Consider the following 22,081-nt stretch of genomic DNA (forward strand, 5'->3'; position numbering starts at 1 on the left):
ACCCCTAGTGCTCATGACTACCTCCGTTTTAAGTTTTCAGTATCAAGGATATGTTTTCCCCCATGGAGCGGGCCTCCAGTCCAATTGGAGGGCAGTTGGTTTCCACCATGACAGACCTGCCACTATTGCACCTGCCTGAATTCTTATGTTTGATATCTTCATAGTGTCCTGAATGTCTTGAAATTCACATCCATACCTTCCTATTAGCTTGTCTTTTTCTATGTTGGACTATATTAAATCTGCCACCTGGTCTTCTAGTTTAGATTCTGTCCTCTCCTTGTTCCATTCTACTCATGAGACTTTCTACAGCTTTCTATTTGATTTATTCTGTTTTTCATTTCCCACCATCTGTCTTTCTTTCTCTCTTTTTTTTTTCCAGGTAGGGTCTTACTCTAGCCCCTGTTGACCTGCAATTTACTATCTATTATCAGGGTAGCCGCAAACTCATGGTAATCCTCCAACCTCTGCCTCTCCCAAGTGCTGGGATTAAAGGCATGCACCAACATACCCATCCCATTTCTAGTATTTCTGATAGGTAATTTTTCATTATTTCTATTCCGTTAGTCATGTCTTGTATTGACCTCCTGGTTTCATTAAGTTGGTTTCCTGTGTTCCCCTGGGATTCCTTTAGGACTCTGTTTTTCTTCTTTGATTCCTTTGATTTCTTCATTAATTTCCTTGAAGATAGATGTAATTAGTCTTTTTGAAATCTTTGTCAAGCATTTCATCTAAAACATTCTTACTGGAAGTCATTTCTGATGGATTTACAATTTTTGGTGGGATTGTATTGTCTCATTTTTTTATTTCTTTTATTATACTGTAGAAATTTTTGCATGCTTGAGTTTTCTAATTATCTGCGGTGTTCTTACCCTTGTAAATACAACCTCCTATATTTTCAGTATAAGTGTTTAACATCCAGGTATACCTGTTACACTCCAAGAGAAACAACAGAAGTTACCCTACGTGTTGAGTTTGCCTGCTATTCAAATTTTCTATTATACTGGGAGGAGCAAATTACCAGCAAATTATAAAATTCAGCTAAGCAATATACATGTTCGATCAAAACCAGCACAGAGTTTTTATTACAAGGGCAAGTATTAAAATAAACAGGTAATCTAATAAAGCCAACATTCCTAAGGCTGTGTCTTGCCCTGCACCCTTAATCCTACCAATTAGGAGGCTGAGATTTCTGATGTTAAATGGGTTCCAAGTCAGCTTGGGGCCAGTCAGAACCTGCCCCCTATAATAACAGAAGAAAGAGGCAAACACCCTAAATATCAGTGAACATCAAAGACAATACTAATGAACACCAAAATACAGCTTATTTGAGAATGGTAAAGCCAACCAGGAATATATCATTCAAATGTAATCTCACCAATGCTGAGTGCCCACCTTGATCCCTGTAGGTACCAGGTGGCCTGGTGTCAGTGAGTTCTCTGGAGGTTCAGGGCCCTGATGGTTGGGGATGGGAAACTTTGCAGGGTGCCTGGAGTTGTACTGCAGCTGCTCAGTTGGTCTGTGCTGTCTTCTCCTTCAGGCTTCTTGACTTTACAAGGAGGCTGATGTGAGTGGAAAATCCTTTCACCTCCAGTTGTACTTTTAAGTTCTTCTGGAGTTCAAACCCAGGTTATTGCACTTGGCCATGGTTCTTACTGCTGAGCCTCATCCCTGTTCTTTGTTGTCTATTTTTTAGGCAGTGTATTGTGAATATTGGGCTACATAGACTATATCTTTTAAGGTCAAGATCACATGACAAGAGATGACTGGAAAGGAGAATAAGGAGGACAGGTCTAGCTGATTGTGTTACTTTTCGTTTGCTGAATGCCATGTAATACTGAGAGCCATGAAGTAAAGGCAGAGGCTTCCTATCTCTGTTGTTTTGTTTTTGACTTGGTATTCATATCCTGATTGATTTCCTGAGCTAGTTGTAAATAACATTAATATGTAGAAATCCCTTATTATTGCCTTTGATAGCCCCGCATTTGTTTGTTTGTTTTTGGGTGAGCCTCTCTATCCAGGCTTACCTGGAGTCACTGTGTAGTCTGAGGTTGTCCTTGAACTTACTGCAATCCTTCTACCTCTGCCTCCCGAGTGCTGGGACTAAAGGTGTGCACCACCACGTCTGACTGTATCCCCACTTTTTATAAATCTAGCCCTAATTTTAGATGTGGAGGAATACAAATGAAAATACTAAAGAACAATAGCTGGTTAGAAAAGTGAATTGGTTAGAGTTCACAGAGCCTGGCAAGGAGCGCAGCTGAAAGGTTGTGTTAATGCCACCTTCTCAACAGAGTCTTTTCATTGTTTGGGTATTCTTTTGTATGAGCTTTGCTTGTCTCCTAGTTTGGCCTTCTTGGGAGAAATGAAATCTCTGCTTCAGTATGCTCCATTATTGCCTAAGGACCCAGTAAAGTGCCAAATGCTTTATTTGGGTTTATTACCTTTGTTTGTGAGATTGCCACAGAAGAACATTTGTGGCCATAATTGATGGGTCTCTGGTTTTTCTCAGTAGAACTTATGGGAAAGTTTGCTTATTGAGTGTGTTCAAGTACCATTCCCAGAACCTATTAAATCTAAAAAGTGTTTCCTTTGTTGATTTTTCAATGATTAACTAATAGGCCAATTGTCAGTTATGGTATTAAAAGGAGAGAGTATCTTTTCTTTCATTTTTGGGGTTTTGAGACAAAGTCATAGCATGCTGCACAATCTGGCCTGAACTGCACTGTGTAGCCCAGGCTGGCCTTTGAACTCTTTAAGTAGTTACTCTAGCTCATCCTCTCAAGTACTGGGATTACAACCAGCCACCATACCTGGCTTTAAAAAATATATATACCCATTTTCTTAAGTTTTGCTGCTTTCTTATAATCATATACATGGTCCCTGTATGATTATAGTTAAATGTGAGTTGTGACTTTTTTAGAATTTACCTGGTATCTATAGGTAATGTTTTATGTTATCCCTTGTTTGTGAGCACATGTTAATTTTGCTACATTTTTTCTTAGAATGGGTAGACACAGTGTGGGAAATGGACTTCACAGAGACTGAGCCTTTGGATCCCAGCATCGAGGCAGAGATCATAGAGACTGGATTGAATGCATTCACAAAACTCTATGAAAGTCTTTTCCCCTTTGCTACTGAAGAACATGGATCTTTGGAGGTAAAATAAATAAATAAAACTAAATCTAGCTACCCATTTTTAGATATTACTGAACATACGCTGATGGTGGTTATTGTTGTTAAGGAATTAAGTAAGAGTACCAAAGAACTCATTCATTGGAGTGTCCAAAAGGTTTGAAGTATTAATTGTAATTTTATTTTCAACCCATGACCATTTTTTAAAATAACAAAATTAGAAAAAGTATAAAAGCAAAAATGTGAAGTAAACCAGACAATACAAAAATGAAAGACCATGGAAATAAGAACCTAAGCATGCCTTAGCTGTTAGGAAACTTACTGTTAACTAGAAGTAAATTAGATAATATTACAAATTGACTTATCCACAAGGAGTTTGTTTCAGTATTAAGTTCTTTCTCATTTGCTTATGTTTTGGTAATTAATTTTCTTCCAAGCTCACACCTATATTCCCATTACTGGGGAGGCTGAAACAGAGGATTGCTACAGGTTTGAGCCCAGTCTCGTTGCTGGCACAGTAAGTTCTAGGCCAGTGTGGGCAGTTTAGGAGAGAGTATGGAGAAGAATAAACCAACCAGCATGAATGGATCTGTATGCAGACTAGAGTGGGAATAATCTGTACCAGAAGATTATTAAGTAGTACTAGTGTAACAAGTGTTATTGATATGGTGTGGTCGGGAGTTTTAGTGACGGAAATTGGAAAGGAGGACTAAAAACTAGGGAACCTTTTTGAGATAGAATTAATAGAGCTTTCAGTCGTAGGAGCCCTTTGCTTGATATCAGAAACATGGTGCAAAAGGCTACATAAGGAATGAAAATGTCAAGAGTCTCAAGATTTTAAAACTAGGAGGAGAAGGATGTTAACTACATGTCTGAAGATCCTTGAGAGATATAACTGATAATTTGAAATGTAGGTCAAAAGACAGGATAGAACAGGATATTCTGGATCAAGATATAGTTAGAAGCTTAGACATTCACAATATCTGTTTGATGGTGAAGAGGATAGGGTGGGAATAGAGAGAGTGGAATGAGACCACTGGAGGAGCAATTGCTTATAGAGAGTGCCATTCCCTGTGGTGCACACTGGACAGTAGCCATGGGATTGTGCACTACTGAAGTGACATGAGCAGTTCTGGTGATGGTTAGTACAGAGTGAACCAAGCACACATGACATGTGGAGAGAAAAATGTATCTGCTATGCAGGTACAATGTGGTTTTACCCAGAAGGTTCATTGTGGGGAAAAGGAGAGGAAAAAGGGATGTTTTTTCTTCCTCCCTCACTGTGCAGGCTGGCCTTATTCTCAATTTATTCCTATCTCACGCTTTCAAGTGCTGAAGTCAAGCAGATCAAACTTTTATTAAAACACTTAAAAGCCTAATGTGGGGCTGCAGCTGCTTCTCTGAAAAGCCTAAAGACCTGAGTTTGATTCCCCAGTACCCATGTAAAGCCAGGTGCACAAAGTGGTACATGCATCTGGAGTTCTTTTGCAGTGGCTAGAGGCCCTGTTAATACCCATTCTCTATCTCTATTTCGATATGCCTTTTTCTCTCCATAAACAAGTAAATAAAATAAAATATTTTTTAAAAAGCCTAATATGATTATGCATGTCTGTAATCTAATACTCAGGGTGTTAAGGCAGGAGGATTGCAACTTTAAGGCTGGCTTAGGCTACAAAGCAGGACCTTGTCTCAACAACAACAAAAAAGATAAACCTTAAGGATGAAAAACTGATTTTCTCCTACTATTTAGAATATAGAAGTTCCTGTTTCTTCTTAATACCTTTAGTGAGAAATATTGGACAGTGATAAAATTAATAAGATTATAGTTCCCATTCTAGGGTTATTTTCTTTCTTATCTAGGCTACTTCTGCATTCTACTGAGGAAAAAAATGTATTATTATTCATCTCTAGAACATATAAATTTAAGTAAATTTCTTTGATTTTTCTGATGGATACATTTAACATCTGGGTTATCTAGGACACCCCAGTGCAGTTTTACTTTATTTATTTATTTTATTTTTATTTTTCAGAAATACATGTTTTAAATTTAATAAAAAGCTTTTGAAACTTTTATTAAATGTCTATATTAGCTAATTTGTTTTGGTGTGACATGGTATGTAACAAAATTGAGGTGTGGAATGATTTATTTTTGCTCACAGTTTCAAGGGTTTCATAGTGGGAAATGACTGTGCAGGATTCATGGTAGTAGGAGCATGTGGTGGGGGCTTCTTTCATCATAAACCAGGAAATAGCAAGCAGCTGCAACACATAGTCTGGGCTATAATCTACTTCTGCCAGTTAGCTCCTACCTCCTAAAGGTTCTATAGCTTCACAAAATAATACTACCAGCCTGTAACATACTCTCAAAAATATGAGCCTGTGGAGAGTATTTCAGAATCAACCATAACAACTTATTTATCTTTGTAATTTTGAATAATTGTTTTTGAATTTTAATACATTGTTTCAGTCCCTTTGAAGATGGCAAATTTCACTAGGAGCCAGATTGAACCATAACTGTTGTGAGCTTGCGTGCATGCATGTGTTTGTGTGTTGCTACAGATCAAACCCAAGGAATTGTGCATGTTAAGCACTCACAGAGCTATAATCATAGTCCTTACTACTCTATTTTACAAACCTGTTTATTGTTGTTGTTGTTGTTTTTAGGTAAGGTCTCACTCTAGCCAAGGCTGGCCTTGAACTCGTGGTGATCCTCCTATCATTGCCTCCCTAATGCTGGGATTAAAGGCGTGCACCACCTCACCTGGCTCTTACTATATTTTAAAAGCTATTTGGTGCTTGTAAAAATCAACCAAAGACTTCCAGTTCTCTAGTTATTGATGGGCTTTTGTGATTTTCCTCTCTCCTTTCAGAGCATCTGGACCTTTTTTACTGAGAATAATATTTCCCACTGTACACTGGTGGCATTATTCTATCACTTTGTTCAAGTAGTCCATAAGAAAAATGTCAGTGTTCAATCTCGAGAATATGGCCTTCATGCTGCTAGTCTTTATTTTTTGCTACTAGAAATACCAGGTATGTATACATTTGCCTTCTGTGTTCATGGGTTCCAAAAATATGCTTTTGGAAAAATATTTGAAAAAAATCATTATTGCTGTGATATAACTGTGATAATTGAATGTGTTGGGAACATTTCTTTTTTGTTGGTACCACTGTTAGCCTCCTCGTCCCCCCCCCCCAATAGGGACCCTCCTTATTGGGGAACATTGTGGGATTAGCCATCAGTTATGGGGAAGAAGCAGTGTCTTTGCATAATGACCTAATGTGTGGCTCTAACAATCTTTCTGATCCCCCAACGCAAATTTCCCTGAGCCATGTTGGGGTCATTTTAGTTCTACTTCAGTGATGAGATCTTAGGAGCCTCTGTGTCTCTGGATATCTGGTTTGGTAGGAGTTGAGTATACTCTGTGTCTATCTCCTTCACCCTTGTTCTGGTACCAGGTTCACCAAGAAAGCAGCACTCTTGCTCATTTCCCCAATTACTCTTGGTTTCAGCTGGAGCCCTGTTGAGGTGTGATGGGCTGATTCTGTCCTCAGGATCTGCGTCCATCTGAAAAAAGGAAGCAAATTCTCCGATTGAGAGTGAAGTCAGCACCAGATAGATGAGATAACCATTATTATTTTAGAGAGAATTTAATTGGTGTAGGCCCTCTTGTTGTCCACAATTGGTGGGAGCTTGATAGTGGAGAGCGGGCTTGATTTTTGTATATGGTTCTGACTTGTTTCCCAGCTCTAGCTATGGGTTCCATTCCACTGAGCAGATCAGTTAGCCAAATCAAGAGCATGTGGATACCCACCATGGCTGTGTGCCACTGTTGCACTTCTGTGAGCATGACATCAGGGTATTTGCTGCTGAGTAGCTTAGACCATGAGCTGCTTGGACAGTTGTTGGTCATTTTCCCTCAGTCACTCATGTTGCACCTTCTGGTGCTAGACAAGCTAACTATCTGGGGACTGATTCTTTTCCAGATTCCAGTCAGGTCACTCCATATTCCACCAATTGCATATGGTGTCTTCAGCAATAGGATCTTACCAGTAACCTTTGGGGAGTCATCAAGTCCTCTGACAGAAATCTGTCTACTTCTGGTAAACTTTGTAGGTCTCTCTCTGATCAACAGCTCATGTGAATGTTAACTGTGGGCTCATACTGGGAGTTAACAGGCCAGTACCAAGGAAAAAAAGGAAGACAAAGATAGGTGATATAAGGAGATAGAGAGAAGGAGGGATAGAGAAAGGAACAGGAGAAGATTAAGGTTAGTCTTCATCTTAGCCTCTCCAGGGCCCTGTGATTCAGGTGTTCCCTCTGAGGACCTGATGAAGGTTCAACCATTTAGTCTGTCTTTTAGGATGTAGAATTTTATGGTACCATTGCCATTTGGGTCCAGTTTTATGTCTCCCACCTCCACCCTTACCCTTCTCTTCCACCCCAGCCTCACTATTGTTCAGTCCTCTAGATGCTTATTGGGTATGTCAGCCTCTTGGGCTGATTCAGGTTAGGAGCCACAGAAGAGTGAAACCATATGACGTTTATCTTTGTGTGGTTGGGTGAGTTCACTAAGAATGATCTGTTACAGGTTCAACCATGTTTCTTCAAATTTCATTGTGTCATTTTTCCTTACTGCTGTGTAGAATTCCATTGTGTAGATATACCCCATCTTGGTTGTCCATTCATCTAATGATGGACATCTGGGTTGATTCTAGCTCTTAGCTATTACAAATTGAGCAGCTACAAACATGGTTGAGCAGATCTGTCTGAACTGAGGCATGAAGCTTTTAGGGTAAATTCCCAGTAAGTGAAGAACTGGGTCTGTTGTTAACTCTATAGTCAACCTTTTTAGGAGCCTCTATATTCCTTTCCATAATGGTGTTACCATCTTACATTCCATCAAACAGTGAATGAGGGTTCCTATCTCTCCACAACCTCACCAATATTTGTTTTCATTTGATGTTTTATTGTTTGCTATCCTTACTGCGGTAAGGTGGAATCTCATCGTTGTTTTAATTTGCATCTCCCTAATGATTAGGGGTGATGAACATTTTCTTAAGTGTGTGTTTGCCATTTGTATTTCTTCACTGAGAACTGCCTTTCCAGTTCTTTGCCCCATTTTGTGTTTTGAGTTCTTTGTAGATTCTAGAAACTAGGCCTCTGTCAGTTGTATAATCACATCCTTGGTTAATGTAATTCCAAGGTATTTTTGTTTGTTTTCTTGTTGCTATTGAAAAATGGGACAATGTCACTGATTTTGTGCATTGATTTCCTATCCTGCTGATGATTCTCCCAATTTCACTTATATCTGTTGTAATCTCTCCTTTTTCCTTTCTAATTTTGTTAATTTGAAGCATCTCTTTTTTTCACTTGATCAAATTGCCCAGGGGTTTATCAATCTTGTTTATTTTTTCAAAGAAATGGTGCCTTGTACATCAATTCTTTAGTGTTTCCTTAGTTCCCAATTCATTAATTTCTGCTTTGATCTTTTTAAAAAGAATATTTTTATTTTAAAAAATATTTATTTATTTGAGAGCAACAGATGGGAGGCGGGGGTAAATAGATATAGAATGGGAGTGCCAGGGCCTCTAACCACTGCAAACAAACTCCAGATGCATGCGCCACCTTGTGCATTGGCTTACGTGTGTCCTGGGGAATCAAGCCTTGAACCAGAGTCCTTAGGCTTCAGAGGCAAGTGCTTTAACACTAAGCCATCTCTCCAGCCTTGCTCTGATCATAATTATTTCTTTCCATCTAGAGCTTTTTGGGTTGGATTCTTCTTGCTTTTCCAATGACTTTAGGTGGATGATTAGGTTATTAATTTGGGATGTCTGTTTTTGCTATGAAGGTATTTAGGGCTATGGATTTTCTCCTGTGGACTGCCTTCATTTTGTCCCATAGTTTTGGTGCGATGTGTTCTCACTGTCATTCATCTTTAGAAATTTCACACTTTCACTTTTATTTCATCCACTACCCATTTGTTGTTTAAAATTGTGTTGTTCAATTTCCAGGAGCTGATGGGATTCCTGGTGTATCCTTTGTTTTTAATTTCTAGTAGTACAGCATTGTGATCTGATACCATGACGGAAATTATGTTATCTTCCTAAATATATGGAGGTGGGCTTTAAGACCCAGTATATGATCTATTGTAGAGAAGGTTCAGTGGGCTGCCAAGAATGTGTAATGTGTGGATTTTGGTTAGAATGTTCTGTAGATGTCCATTAGGTCTAATTGATCTATGGTTTTGTTGAGCTCTCACAATTCCCTGTTAGTTTTCTGTTTGGATGATCTATCTAGTGCTTATTGTGGAGTATTGAAGTCCCCAACTCTGATGGTGTTGGTGATTATTTCTATTTTGTTGTCAAGTAGGTTTTGTTTTATGAATTGTGTTGAACCTGTGTTTGGTGCATAAAGATTGATTATTGTGATATCCTCTTTTTGGATGTTTTTCCTTGATAAGTAAGAAGTGGCCTTTGTCTTTTTTGGTTTGAGGTCTATTTTATCTGATATTAGTATAACTACACCTGCTTATTTCTTATTTCCATTTGCTTAGAATGTCCTTTTCCTTCCTTTCACCCTTGTGTGTCCTTCTTTAGTGGTGAGGTGGGTTTCTTGAAGACAACTGAATGAGGGGGTCTAACTTTCTGATCCAACCTGTTAGCTTATGTCTCTTGATGGCTGAATTAAGGCCATTGATATTTAGGGTAATGCCTGTGAGGTTTGATTTAATCCCTGCCATATCATGGTGTTTTAGGTAGTTTGGTGTTTTCTTAGACTTTGTAGTTTTTTTCTTTCTCTGAGTTTGGTTATTGTGATCTGCTTCTTGTAGGCACTTGAGTTTAATTATTTGAATCTTCTGTGTGGAGATTGCCCTGAGTACTCTCTGTAGGTTTGGTTTTGTGTTCATATAGTTGTAAAGCTGAGTTTTATGATGGAAAGTTTCATTCACCATCTAATATAAGGGATGATTTGCTGAGTAGAGTAGTTTGGGTTGGAAGCCATAGGTTCTTAGACTTTGCTGTGTTCCATTCTAGGCCCTTCTGGCTTTCGGGGTTTCCATTGAGAAGTCTGAAGTGATTCTGATGGGCTTTCCTTTATATGTAACATGTTGTTTTTCCCTAGCTGCTTTTAGGACTTTCTCTTTGGTATTGATGTTTAGAGTCTTACTGTGTCTTGGAGAATTTCTGCTTTGGTCCAGTCTGTTTGGAGTTCTACTAGCTTGTTGTATCTTGGTGGGACTTTCTTCTGATAGAATTGGAACATTTTCTTTGATAATTTTTTGAATAAGTTCTCCATGACTTTGGTCTGAATTTCTTCCCCTTTTGGTATTCCCATGACCCAAATGTTTAGTCATCTAAGGGTATTCCATAGTTCTTTGATGTTCTGTTCACAAAAAAAAAAAAAAAAAATTGAACGTATTGAAACTTTTAGACTATGCAGGATGGGGAGCATGGAGGTCCCTTGTGGTGGTTGAGCCTCTGGAGGGGTCAAACCTAGCCTGCTGGCCTGGGTCCATGCAAGGAGGGGCAGTGGAATGTGGAGGTCCCTGGTGGTGGAGGTGGGGGGATCACTAGCCTGCTGACCTTTGTCCGTGTAGGGAGTTGGGGATGGCAGCAAGTGGTTCTGTGTTCCTGTGTGGAGGTCCCCTGGGGGAATGCTAGCCTGCTGGTCTGGGTCCACATACAGGGGTGGGGAGTGGAGGTGAGTGGGACTGCATTCACATCTGGAGGTTCTGGGCCTGGGTCCCCTTATCTGAGGTTCTTGCTGAGGTGCGAACTGTGGCTACAGCAGCTGCTGGAGGGGATTGGGGGACTGGAGTGCTGCCCAGGAGCATGGGAATCAGTGGATTCCCATTTTTGTTTTTGTTTTTTTTTTTACTCCTCTGTGCTCTCCCACTGGAGGTCTGTTGGTCTGCTAACCCTAAAAGACCTAATGCATATGTTGAACCATCCCTGCATCCCTGGAATAAAGCCAACTTGGTTGGGGTTAATAATCTTTTTGATATATTCTTGTACTCTGTTTGCCAATATTCTGCTCAGAAGTTTAGCATCTGTGTTCATGAGGGAGATTGGTCTGTAATTTTCTTTTTTTGTTCTGTCTTTGCCTGGTTTTGATATGAGAGTGATGCTGGCTTCATAGCAGGAGTTTGGTAGAATACCTTCCTTTTTTATTTTATGGAAAAGCTTGAGAGGCATTGGTATCAGTTTTTTTCATGAATGTCTGGTAAAATTCACCACTGAATCCAGCTGGGCCTGGGCTTTTTTTAGTTGGGAGACTTTCTATAACTGCTTTGATATATGAACTTATTATAGGTTTCTTTAAATGGTGTATCTCATCTTGATTTAATTTTGGTAGGTCATATGAATCAAGGAAATCATCATCTCTCTCATGTTTTCAAACACAGGTGCATAAATATTCTTAAGTTATGTCCTTATACTTACCGGAATTTCTTTGTTTCTGTTGTAATGGTGCCTTTCTCATCTCTAATTTTATTAATTTTTTGTTTATTTTATTTATTTATTTGAGAGCTACAGACAGAGAAAGAGAGAGAGAATAGGGATGCCAGGGCTTCCAGCCACTGAAAACGAACCCCAGACACCTGCGCCCCCTTGTGCACCTGCCTAACGTGGGTCCTGGGGAATCGAACCTCGAACCGGCGGGGTCCTTAGGCTTCACAGGCAAGCGCTTAAAAGCCATCTCTCCAGCCCTAATTTTATTAATTTTATCTCTTCTATCTTCTGGTCAAATTTGCTAAAGGTTTATCAATCTTGTTTATCCTTTCAAAGAACCAACCCTTTGTTTCATTGATTATTTGGATTTTTTTTGGTTTCCAGTTCAGTAATTTCTGCCCTTATTGTGATTTCTTCTTGTCTACTGCTTTTTGCTTTGCCTTGTTCTTCTTTTTCCAAGGCCTTAAGGTGGAGCATTAGATTATTTGTAAACTCTTTAATTTCTTTAAATAGGCACTTAGTGTTATAAATTTCCCTCTTAGGACTACTTTCATTGTGTCCCAAAGGTTTTGATGTGTTGTATTATCATCATCATTTGATTCTATGAATTTATTGATTTCTTCAATGATGTTCTGATCATTCAATAGGGTACTGTTTATTCTCCATGAATTTCTTTTTTTTTTTTTTTTTTTTTTGGTTTTTTGAGGTAGGGTCTCACTTTGGCCCAGACTGACTTGGAATTCACTATGGAGTCTTAGGGTAGCCTTGAACTCACGGGGATCCTCCTACCTCTGCCTCCCGAGTGCTGGGATTAAAGGCATGCACCACCACACCCAGCTATTCTCCATGAATTTCTGTATGCTCTGTATCTTCTTGCTGATTTGCAGTTTAATCCCATTGTGGTCAGATAGGGTACAAGGGATTATTTCAGTTTTCCTATATTTGTAGAGATTTGTTTTGTTTCCTAACATATGGTCTATTTTAGAGAATGTTCCTTGTGCTGCTGAGAAAAATGTATATTCTACAGCATTTGGGTGGAATGTTATGTAGGTATCTGTTAGGTCCATTTGTTCCATGACATCATTTAATCAAGATGTCTCTCTGTTTATTTTTTGAGGGATGACCTGTCAAGTGATTAGAGTGGGGTACTGAAGCCTCCCACTACAATTGTATTCTATGTTATCTGTGACCTTAAGTCTAATAGTGTTTGTTTGATAAAACTTGGAGCCCCCATATTAGGTGCATATATGTTTAGGATTGTAATGTCTTCCTACTGGAATGTTCCTTTAATCAGTATAAAATGATCTTCTTTGTCTTCACTCACTAATGTTGGTTTGAAGTCTATCCTGTCAGATATTAGAATAGCAACGCTTGCTTGTTTCCTAAGCCCATTTGCTTGAAATACCACTTTCCATCCTTTTACCCTAAGGCAGTATCTATCTTTTATTGAGAGATGAGTTTCCTGGAGGTAACAAATGACAGGATCCTGACTTTTAATCCAGTCTGCAAACCTGTGTCTTTTGGATGGTTCATTGAGGTCATTGGTATTAAGAGTTATTATTGAAAGGTATGCATTTATTCTCACCATTTCTTAATTTTTAGTGTTTCCTGTTTTCCCCTTACTTATTTGTTTTAACTATTATTTGAGTGTAGTTTATTTTTTCCTATTTCATCCTCTGTGTGTTTTGCTTTCTCTTTGACATTAAGAACTCCTTCAAGTATTTTCTGTAGAGGTGGTTTAGTTGTCATGAACTCCTTTAGATTGTTTTTCTTGTGGAATGTCTTTCTTTCTCCATCAATTTGGATAGATAGCTTTGCAGGTTAAAGTGATCTTGGCTGACAGTTGTTATCTTTCAAAACTTGGAATACATCATTCCAAGCCCATCTGGCTTTTAAACTTTGTATTGAATAATCTGCAATTATTGTGATGGGATTGCCTTCGTAGGTGACTTGCTTCTTCTCTCTAGCTGCTTTCAATATATTTTCTTTGGCTTTTGTATTTAGTAGTTTAATTATAACATGGCGAGTAGAGGTCCTTTCCAGATTTTGTCTGTTTGGGGTTTTAAAAGCTTCTTGTATTTGCATTAACATTTCTTTCCCACTTTGAGGAAATTTTTCTTCTGTGATTTTGTTGAAAACACCTAATAAGCCTCTGGATTGAAATTCTTCTCCTTCTGTTATACCCTGAATTCTTATGTTTGATCTTTTCATAGTGTCCCAGATATCTTGAAATTCCCATTCATACCTTGCTATTAGCTCTCCTTTTCTTTGTTAGACTGTATTAGGTCTGCCATCTGGTCTTCTAGTTTAGATATTCTATTCTCTCCTTCATCCATTCTACTGGTGAGACTTTCCACAGAGTTTTTTATTTCGTTGACTATATTCTTCAAAGCCTGGATTTCAGCCTGGTTTTTCTTCAATATTTCTATTTCCTTAATCATGTCTTGTAATGACCTCTGTATTTCATTAAGCTGGTTTCCTGTGTTCTCTTTCAGAAGTTTGTTTTCTTCTTTACTTCCTTTGTTTTCTTCTTTGATTCCCTTCATTTCTTCTCTGATTTCTTTGAGTATAGATACCATCATTTTCTTGAAATCTTTTTCAGGTTTCATCTAAAACAGTCTCATTTGTGATCATTTCTGATGGATTTGTAGTTTTTGGTAGGACTGTATTTTCTTTTATTTTTGTCTTTCTTTTTCTTTTTTTAAATGTTTTTATTTATTTATTTATTTGAGAGAAGGAGAGAAATAGATAGGTAGAAAGAGAGAATGGGCACTCCTGGTCTTCCAGCCACTGCAAACAAACTCAAGACGCATGTGCCCCTTTGTGCGTGTGGCTTACATGGGTCCTGCAGAATCGATCCGGGGTCCTTAGGCTTCGCAGGCAGACACCTGAACTGCTAAGCCATTTCCCCAGCCCTGTATTGTCTTGATTCTTTCTATTGTAGCAACTTTTGCATCCTGAATTAATCTGATGCTTGGGTTTTCTAGTTAGCTACAGTGTTCCAGACATGGCAGTACACCTCTGTATACCCTCAGGATATGAGTTCAAGGTGCCAGGTGTAGCTCTTGTACCCCAATCAAGACACAGAAGTAATCCTAAGTGTTGGTATTCTAGTGGACTGGGTGGAATAATTTACTGGCAAATTCTATAACTTCAATCACGTAACATACACAATCAGTAAAAAGCATCACAAGGTATGCTATTGTGGGGATTAAAACAATCAGATATTCATATAAAGTCAAAATTCCTAAGGGTGTGTGTTGTTCTGCATCCTTATTCATGTCAGCTGGGAGGTAGAGATTTCTGTTCTGAATTGGATTCCAGGTCAGCCTGGATCTGGATCAGACCCTGTCCCCACTAATGACAGAAGCATAAAACAAGGGCCCTACATATATGAGAGCACCAAAGGAAATAAAATTGAACCCCCAAATACAGGTTATTTGAAAATGGTAAAGCCAACCAAGAATATATACCCCGTAACCTGCCCTGATAAGTAAAGAGATTACCTCTTGCAGGGCTGTGTACCTGTTTTGTTTTGTTTTGTTTTGTTTTTTGGTCAGTCAGCCTTCTTCCCTTTTGGGGTGGCTTCCAATCTCACCAATGCTGAGTGCCCACTTTGATCCCTCCGTGTTCTGTGCAGCTGTACCTCTGATCTGCTCTGCTGGCTGAGCTGCCACTGGGGGCTGAATGCTGGAGGTTTGAGGTTCTGATGGTAGGGAATGGGAGCGTTCAGACTTCTGGAGTTGCTCGCACTTTCAGTAGCTCATTAGTTGATCTCAGCTCTTTCCTTTAGATTTCTTAGCTTTCCAAGAAGGCTGATGGAGTTGAAAAATCTGTTGCTTGGTCTGTGCTGCTGCTGCTGCTGCTGCCGCCACCACCACCTGGTGCTCCTGGGTGGACTGTGTCAGGCAGGCTTGGGGGGATTGCGGGCCAAGATCACCTCAGTGGGACTCTGGCTATTTTCCTCCTTCCTGGTGGGTCTTGGTCTGTCCAATTCTCCGCTGTATCTAAGAATAATCTATACTCCTTCACTTTTAAGAAGAGTGTATTTTGCTGGGGTTTTGCTTTAATCCTTCCTCCTGGCTGTTTTGGCATGGCTACTAAGCTGTGTGTGTGTGTAATTAACAGGGTGTTGTGCTGGCCTCCAACTTCCTGTATAGCTCAGGTTGGTCTTGGACTTTTGAATCCCTGGTTTCTACCAATGACGTGCTGCAAATTATATCACTTCTGGTGTGTAGCACCAGTATTGCTGTTTTCAATTATTTCCCTCTCTCTCTCTCTCTCTCTCTCTGAGCCGGGCGTGGTGGCGCTCTCTCTCTCTCTCTCTCTCTGTGTGTGTGTGTGTGTGTGTGTGTGTGTGTGTGTGTGTGTTGCTTATATGGCATACGCATGTACATATCCGTGTTAAGAGTCAAAAGACAGCATTGGGTGTTTTGTTCTCAGCTTCACATTGCTGGGATGAACTTCTAGCCAGGCACAGTTTATGGGATGAATGGGTTTATTTCAGGTTTATAGATCCAGGGGATGTTCCATCAATGGTGGAAGAAGTTTGCTCTTTTTCAGAGATCCAAGCAGAGAAAAACCACCAAACATCTAGCATCATAAGCCAGCATGAACCTCCAGAGCTCACAATACTCTCTACACCTTAGCACCAGACTCCAGGATTTGCTCACAGTGACACCTCTACCAGCCAGTTGGCTAGAGATCCAAGTTATAAGTTTAATTTTAATAAAACATCAGAGTCTGTGGGGCCATACATTAACACATTAACATTCAAACTACCACAGGGTGTCATTATCAGAAATGCATCTTGGAGTGACACTTTCTTGTTGGCTGAAGCTTTCCAATTAGACTAGAGTATCTAGCCAGCAAGTCCTAAGGATCATACTTTCTATCTCTCCGGCATTGTGATTACGTGCACACACAACCATGCCAGGCATTTTACATGGTACTGGGGGATAGATCTCAGGTCTTCATGCTTGCAAAGCAGGCAGTTTGCTGACTGATTTATCACTCCAAACCATGTACATTTCAGCGCATGTGTGGTGTGTGTGACTGTGTGGTGTATGCACCATGTCTATGCATGTAGAGACCAGAGGAGAACTTTCAGTGCCCTTTTCTATTGATATGCCTGGTATTTCTTAGAAATACGGTCTCTCCCTCAACTTTTAGCTGCCATTGTTTAGCAAACCTCAGTGATTCTCTAGTCTTTGATGGACTGGGGTTAGAAACTTATGTGGCCATGCCCAGCTTTTTATGTGGATGTAGGTTCTAGGTAATGAACTTGGCCATCTCTGGCCATAGAGGCCCTCAGGCAAGCACTCTTAACTGTTGGGCCAGTTCCCCAGCTTTCATTTTCAGTTCTTTTTTTCTCAGGTTGGCCTTGAATTTACAGTGATCCTCTACCTCTGCCTCCCAAGTGCTGTGATTAAAGGCTTGTGCCACACACCCAACCCATTTTCAAAATTATATATATATATATATATAAATTTGTTTATTTTTATTTATCTGAGAGCAACAGAGAGGAGGCAGAGAGAGAGAGAGAATGGGAGCACCAGGGCTTCCAGGTACTGCAGATGAATTCCAGACACGTGTGCCCCCTTGTGCATCTGGCTAACATGGGTCATTTATTTGAGAGAGGGAGAGAGAGGGTGCACCAGGACCTCTACAAACGAACTCCAGACGCATATGCTACGTTGTGCATCTGGCTTCCATGGGTCCTGGGGAATTGAACCAGGGTCCTTTGGCTTTGTAGGCTAAGCCATCTCTCCAGCACCATTTTTAATTTTTATACTTTGTTTTCTCACTTATAACATGAGGCAGTGAAAGGTCATCTCCTAAGAGTTCAGAGGATTATTATAGGTGTTTGAAAGATGTCTTTCCTGTTTTCATTACATGTGTTTGTTCTCTAAAATTAAACTGTGTGTATAACCTAATGAAGATAACCTCCTCTAGGGGGATGGTGATATTTGAATTAGGTATACCCTGTGAGATGAACTCTTGTGATCAGAATGCTTGATCCCCTGCTCTATGACAGTTTGGCAGTTGGAGTCTTGCTGGAGAAGGTGTGTTGATGGGGGCAGGCTTATGAGTGTTACAGCCAACTTCCTCTTGTGAGTACGTGGCTCACCCTCCTGCCACTGCTTGTCACCTGCTGTGACAGTGGTGATATGCAGCCTATGCACATGCCATCATTTCCACTGCAATCATGGAACTTCCCCATGAGATTGCAAGCCAAAATAAATAACTTTCCTCCTACCAGCTGCTTTTGGTTGGGTGCCTTCTGAGAGGGTATCTACAACAAGGGATAGGATAAGGGATCATGTGTCTCTAAATGTCAATCTCTCCGACTTCAATATAAAATTCTGATACTACCCACTCTTCTATCTTCCTATTCACATTGAGAAAAACTGCTGTGGAATGTACTAGTAGAATGTTTTCTAAGCAGGTGGTGCAAAAATAAGTTAAAATCATTCTAGTGAAGAAAGTGTAGCAGGGCATGGTGGCGCACGCCTTTAATCCCAGCACTCAGGAGGCAGCGGTAGGAGGATTGCTGGGAGTTCGAGGCCACCCTGAGACTTCATAGTGAATTCCAGGTCAGCCTGGGCTTGATTGAGAACCTGCCTTGATAAATAAACAAACAAAAAAAAAAAAAAGAAAGAATGAATGAAAAAGAAAAAAGAAAGTGTGAGAGCAGGTTACTTAAGGGAAAACACTAAAAAGTGCTCTGTTTATAAATGTTTTTCTTGACCTCTTGAAAGTTTATCAGAGCACTCAGGTTGTTGTACCTCCCCTGTGGGCAGTAAAGATCTCCACCCAAACAAAAGAAAACTTAAAATTCTTGCAGAGAGGGCTGGAGAGATGGCTTAGCGGTTGAGCGCTTGCCTGTGAAGCCTAAGGACCCCGGTTCGAGGCTCGGTTCCCCAGGTCCCACGTAAGCCAGATACACAAGGGGGCGCACGTGTCTGGAGCTCGTTTGCAGAGGCTGGAGGCCCTGGCGCGCCCATTCTCTCTCTCTCCCTCTATCTGTCTTTCTCTCTGTGTCTGTTGCTCTCAAATAAATAAATAAATAAAATTAAAATATTAAAAAAAAAAATTCTTGCAGAGAAGAAACTCTCCGGTTAGCAAGTGTTCTGCTTGCCGCTGTTAATATAAGTACATTTGTAGTAATTTCTCAGTGTATTTTGTGTGATTTGGGAATAGGTAAAAGGCTGTCATGCATCCATGATGACTTTGCAGTGATCTCCTGAAGACACACCTACTTAAGTACTACTGTGTCTTAGCATGGTAGTTGTGACTGGGCTTTCAGATGCTAAGTGTGTTAGTATCTTAGCAGTGACTAGGTATGTATATGCATGTGTGTGTATGCAGATGTGTATACACATACAAAGGCTAGAGGACATTTTGTGTCCTCTTCTATCACTTCCCTACCTTTATTATGTTGAGGTGAGTTCCTTTTTTGAGACAGGGCCTGTCCTTGGCCTAGAACCTGGTAACTAAGTGACTCATGCTGACCAGTGAGCTCCAGAGATCCTTATGTCTATATCCCCCCACCCTCCAAGCTGGAATTACATGCCTGCACCATTACACCTGGTATTTTTATGTGGGTACTGGTGATTGAACTTAGGTCTTTATGCTTTCAAGGCAAGCATTTTACCAACTGAACTATCTCTCCATTCCCAATTTATGACAGTTTTAATTATGATGTTTTATAATTACTTTCATGTATATATATGTAAGTCATATGTGTGTATATGCATGTGTGTGTGCAGATGTGTGCATCAAGTGCACACATACAAAGGCTACAGGACATTTTGTGTCCTCTTCTATTACTTTTCTGCATTATTTATTATTTTGGCCAGATTTGCTAAGGGTTTATCAATGTTGTTTATCCTTTCAAAGAACCAATCTTTGTTTCATTGAGTCTTTGGATTTTTTGGGGGGGGTTCTATTTCATTAATTTCTGCCCTAATCTTTATTATTTCTTCCCGTCTACTGATTTATGGTTTGCCTTGTTCTTCTTTTTCCAAGGCTTTAAGGTGAAGCGTTATGTCATTTGCTTGCGACTTTTCTAATTTCGTTTTGTTTTTTTGAGGTAGGGTCTCACTCTAGCCCAGGCTGACCTAGAATTCACTCTGTATTCTCAGGGTGGACTCGAACTCACAGTGATCCTCCTACCTCTGCCTCCTAAGTGCTGGGATTAAAGGCGTGCGCCACCATGCCCAGCTTCTAATTTATTAACATAGGCACTTAAAGCTATAAATTTACCTATTAGGACTGCCTTCATTGTGTCCCAAAGGTTTTGGTATGTTGTGTTCTCATTATCATTTGACTCCATGAATTTCTTGATTTCCTCCTTGATTTCTTTGTTGACCCATTCATTATTTAGTAGTGTATTGTTTAGTTTCCATGATTTTGTGCATGCTCTATGGATTTTCTTGCTACTGATTGGTAGTTTGATTCTATTGTGATCATATAGAATGCATGGAATTATTTCAATTTTCCTGTATTTGTTAAGGTTTGCTTTGTGTCCTAAATGGTCTATTTTAGAGATTGTTCTATGTGCTATTGAAAAGAATGTGTATTCTTCAGCCTTTGAATGAAATGTCCTGTATATATCACTTAGGTCCATTTCTTCTATGACCTCATTTGTCCAGATGCATCTCTGTTTATTTTTTGCTGAAATGACCTGTGAATTGACAAGAGTGCAGTGTTGAAGTCACCCACTACCACTGTGTTTGGTGTTATCTGTGACCTTACTTCTAATAGCATTTGTTTGATGAAGTTGGGAGCCCCCATGTTAGGTGCATATATGTTTAGGATTATAATGTCCTCTTGTTGGAGTGTGCCTTTAATCAATATAAAGTGGCCTTCTTTATCTTTCCTAACTAATGTTGGACCGAAGTCCACCTTGTCAGATATTAGGATAGCAACCCCTGCTTGTTTTCTAGGCTCATTTGCTTGAAATACTGTTTTCCAACCTTTCACCCTAAGATAGTGTCCATCCTTTGTAGAAAGGTGAGTTTCTTGGAAGCAACAAACTGTAGGATGCTGCTTTTTAACCCAGTCTTCAAACCAGTCTTTTGATTGGGGCATTGAGGCCATTGATACTTAAAAGATGTTATTGAAAGGTGTGTATTTATTTTTGCCATTTTTTTTTAATTCTTCCGATTTTACCTTTGCTGTCTTGTGTTAACTAGTATTTGAATATTGTTTGTCTTTTCTAGGTTCCTTATATGTGTGCTTTTCCTTTTCTTCAGCATGGAGGACTCTATCAAGTATTTTCTGTAGAGCTGGTTTTGTCTTCAAATACTCCTTTAGCTTGTTTTTGTTGTGGAATGTCCTTATTTCTCCGTCTATTTGAATGGATAGCTTTGCAAGATAAAGTAACCTTGGTTGACAGTTGTTATCTTTCAGAACTTGGAACATATCACTCCAAGCCCTTCTGGCTTTTAAAGTTTGTGTTGAGTAATCTGCTGTGATCCTGATGGGCTTGCCTTTGTATGTAACTTGATTTTTCTCTCTAACTGTTTTTAATATTTTTTCTTTGGTTTGTGTGTTTGGTAGTTTGATTATGATATGGTGAGGAGAGGTTCTTTCCATGTTTTGTCTTGTTGGTGTTCTAAAGGATTCCTGTATCTGCATTGGCATCTCTTTCCCAATTTGGCAGTTTCCTTCTATGATTTTATTGAAGACACCAACTATGCCTTTGGAGTGAAATTCTTCTCCTTCTACTACACTCTGAATTCTTATGTTTGACCTTTTCATTTTGTCCCATATATCTTGGAATTCTCACTCATACTTTCCTATTAGTTTGTCTTTCTGTTTGTTGGGCTGTATTAGATCTGCCACCTGGTCTTCTTGCTTAGATATTCTGTACTCTCCTTCATCCATTCTACTGGTGAGATTTTTTACAGAGTTTTTTGTTGTTGTTGTTGTTGTTTATTTGTTTGTTTTCAAGTTAGGGTCTCACTTTAGCTCAGGCTGACCTGGAATTCTCTATGGAGTCGCAGGGTGGCCTTGAACTCATGGCGATCCTCCTACCTCTGCCTCCCAAGTGCTGGGATTAAATGTGTGTGCTACCACGCCTGGCCTACAGAATTTTTTGTTCCATTAACTGTGTTCTTCATTGCTCGTAATTCTGATAGGTTTTTCTTTATTATTTCTATTTCCTTATTTATGTCTAGTATTGACCTCTTTATTTCATTAAATTGGTATCCTGTGTCTTCTTTGATTCCTTTTTTACTTCTTTCAGCATATTCATAATCATTCTTTTGAAGTCTTCTCAGGCATTTCTTCTTAAGTCATTCTCACTGGAGGTCATTTTTGATGCTTTATAATAATTTTTGGTGGATTTATATTGCTTGGATTTTGGTGTTTCTTATGCTATGATATACATATTTTTGAATCTTGGATTAACTTAATGCTTGGGTTTTCTAATTAGCTGCATTATTATTATTAGATATATCAATCAATCTAATGTTATATATCTTCA

The 22,081-nt window shown here is 39.4% G+C and overlaps 1 protein-coding gene across 4 annotated transcripts in view; it reads left to right on the top strand.

Moving 5' to 3' along the window:
* Window positions 1-22,081, top strand: part of Ncapd3 (non-SMC condensin II complex subunit D3) — a 173,818-nt gene that overhangs the window by 27,967 nt on the left and 123,770 nt on the right. For 3 of the 4 annotated variants that reach the window (XM_045145067.1, XM_045145064.1, XM_045145065.1), the window contains 2 exons: window positions 3,003-3,157; window positions 6,003-6,165. The exons of the other annotated variant lie outside the window; for it this stretch is intronic. In XM_045145067.1, the coding sequence (XP_045001002.1) occupies window positions 3,003-3,157; window positions 6,003-6,165 (318 nt within the window). The remainder of the gene's footprint in view (window positions 1-3,002; window positions 3,158-6,002; window positions 6,166-22,081) is intronic. 4 annotated transcript variants of the gene reach the window in all.

The sequence above is a fragment of the Jaculus jaculus genome, chromosome 3 (assembly GCF_020740685.1).
Source record: "Jaculus jaculus isolate mJacJac1 chromosome 3, mJacJac1.mat.Y.cur, whole genome shotgun sequence".
In the NCBI taxonomy this organism is placed as follows: Eukaryota; Metazoa; Chordata; class Mammalia; order Rodentia; family Dipodidae; genus Jaculus; species Jaculus jaculus.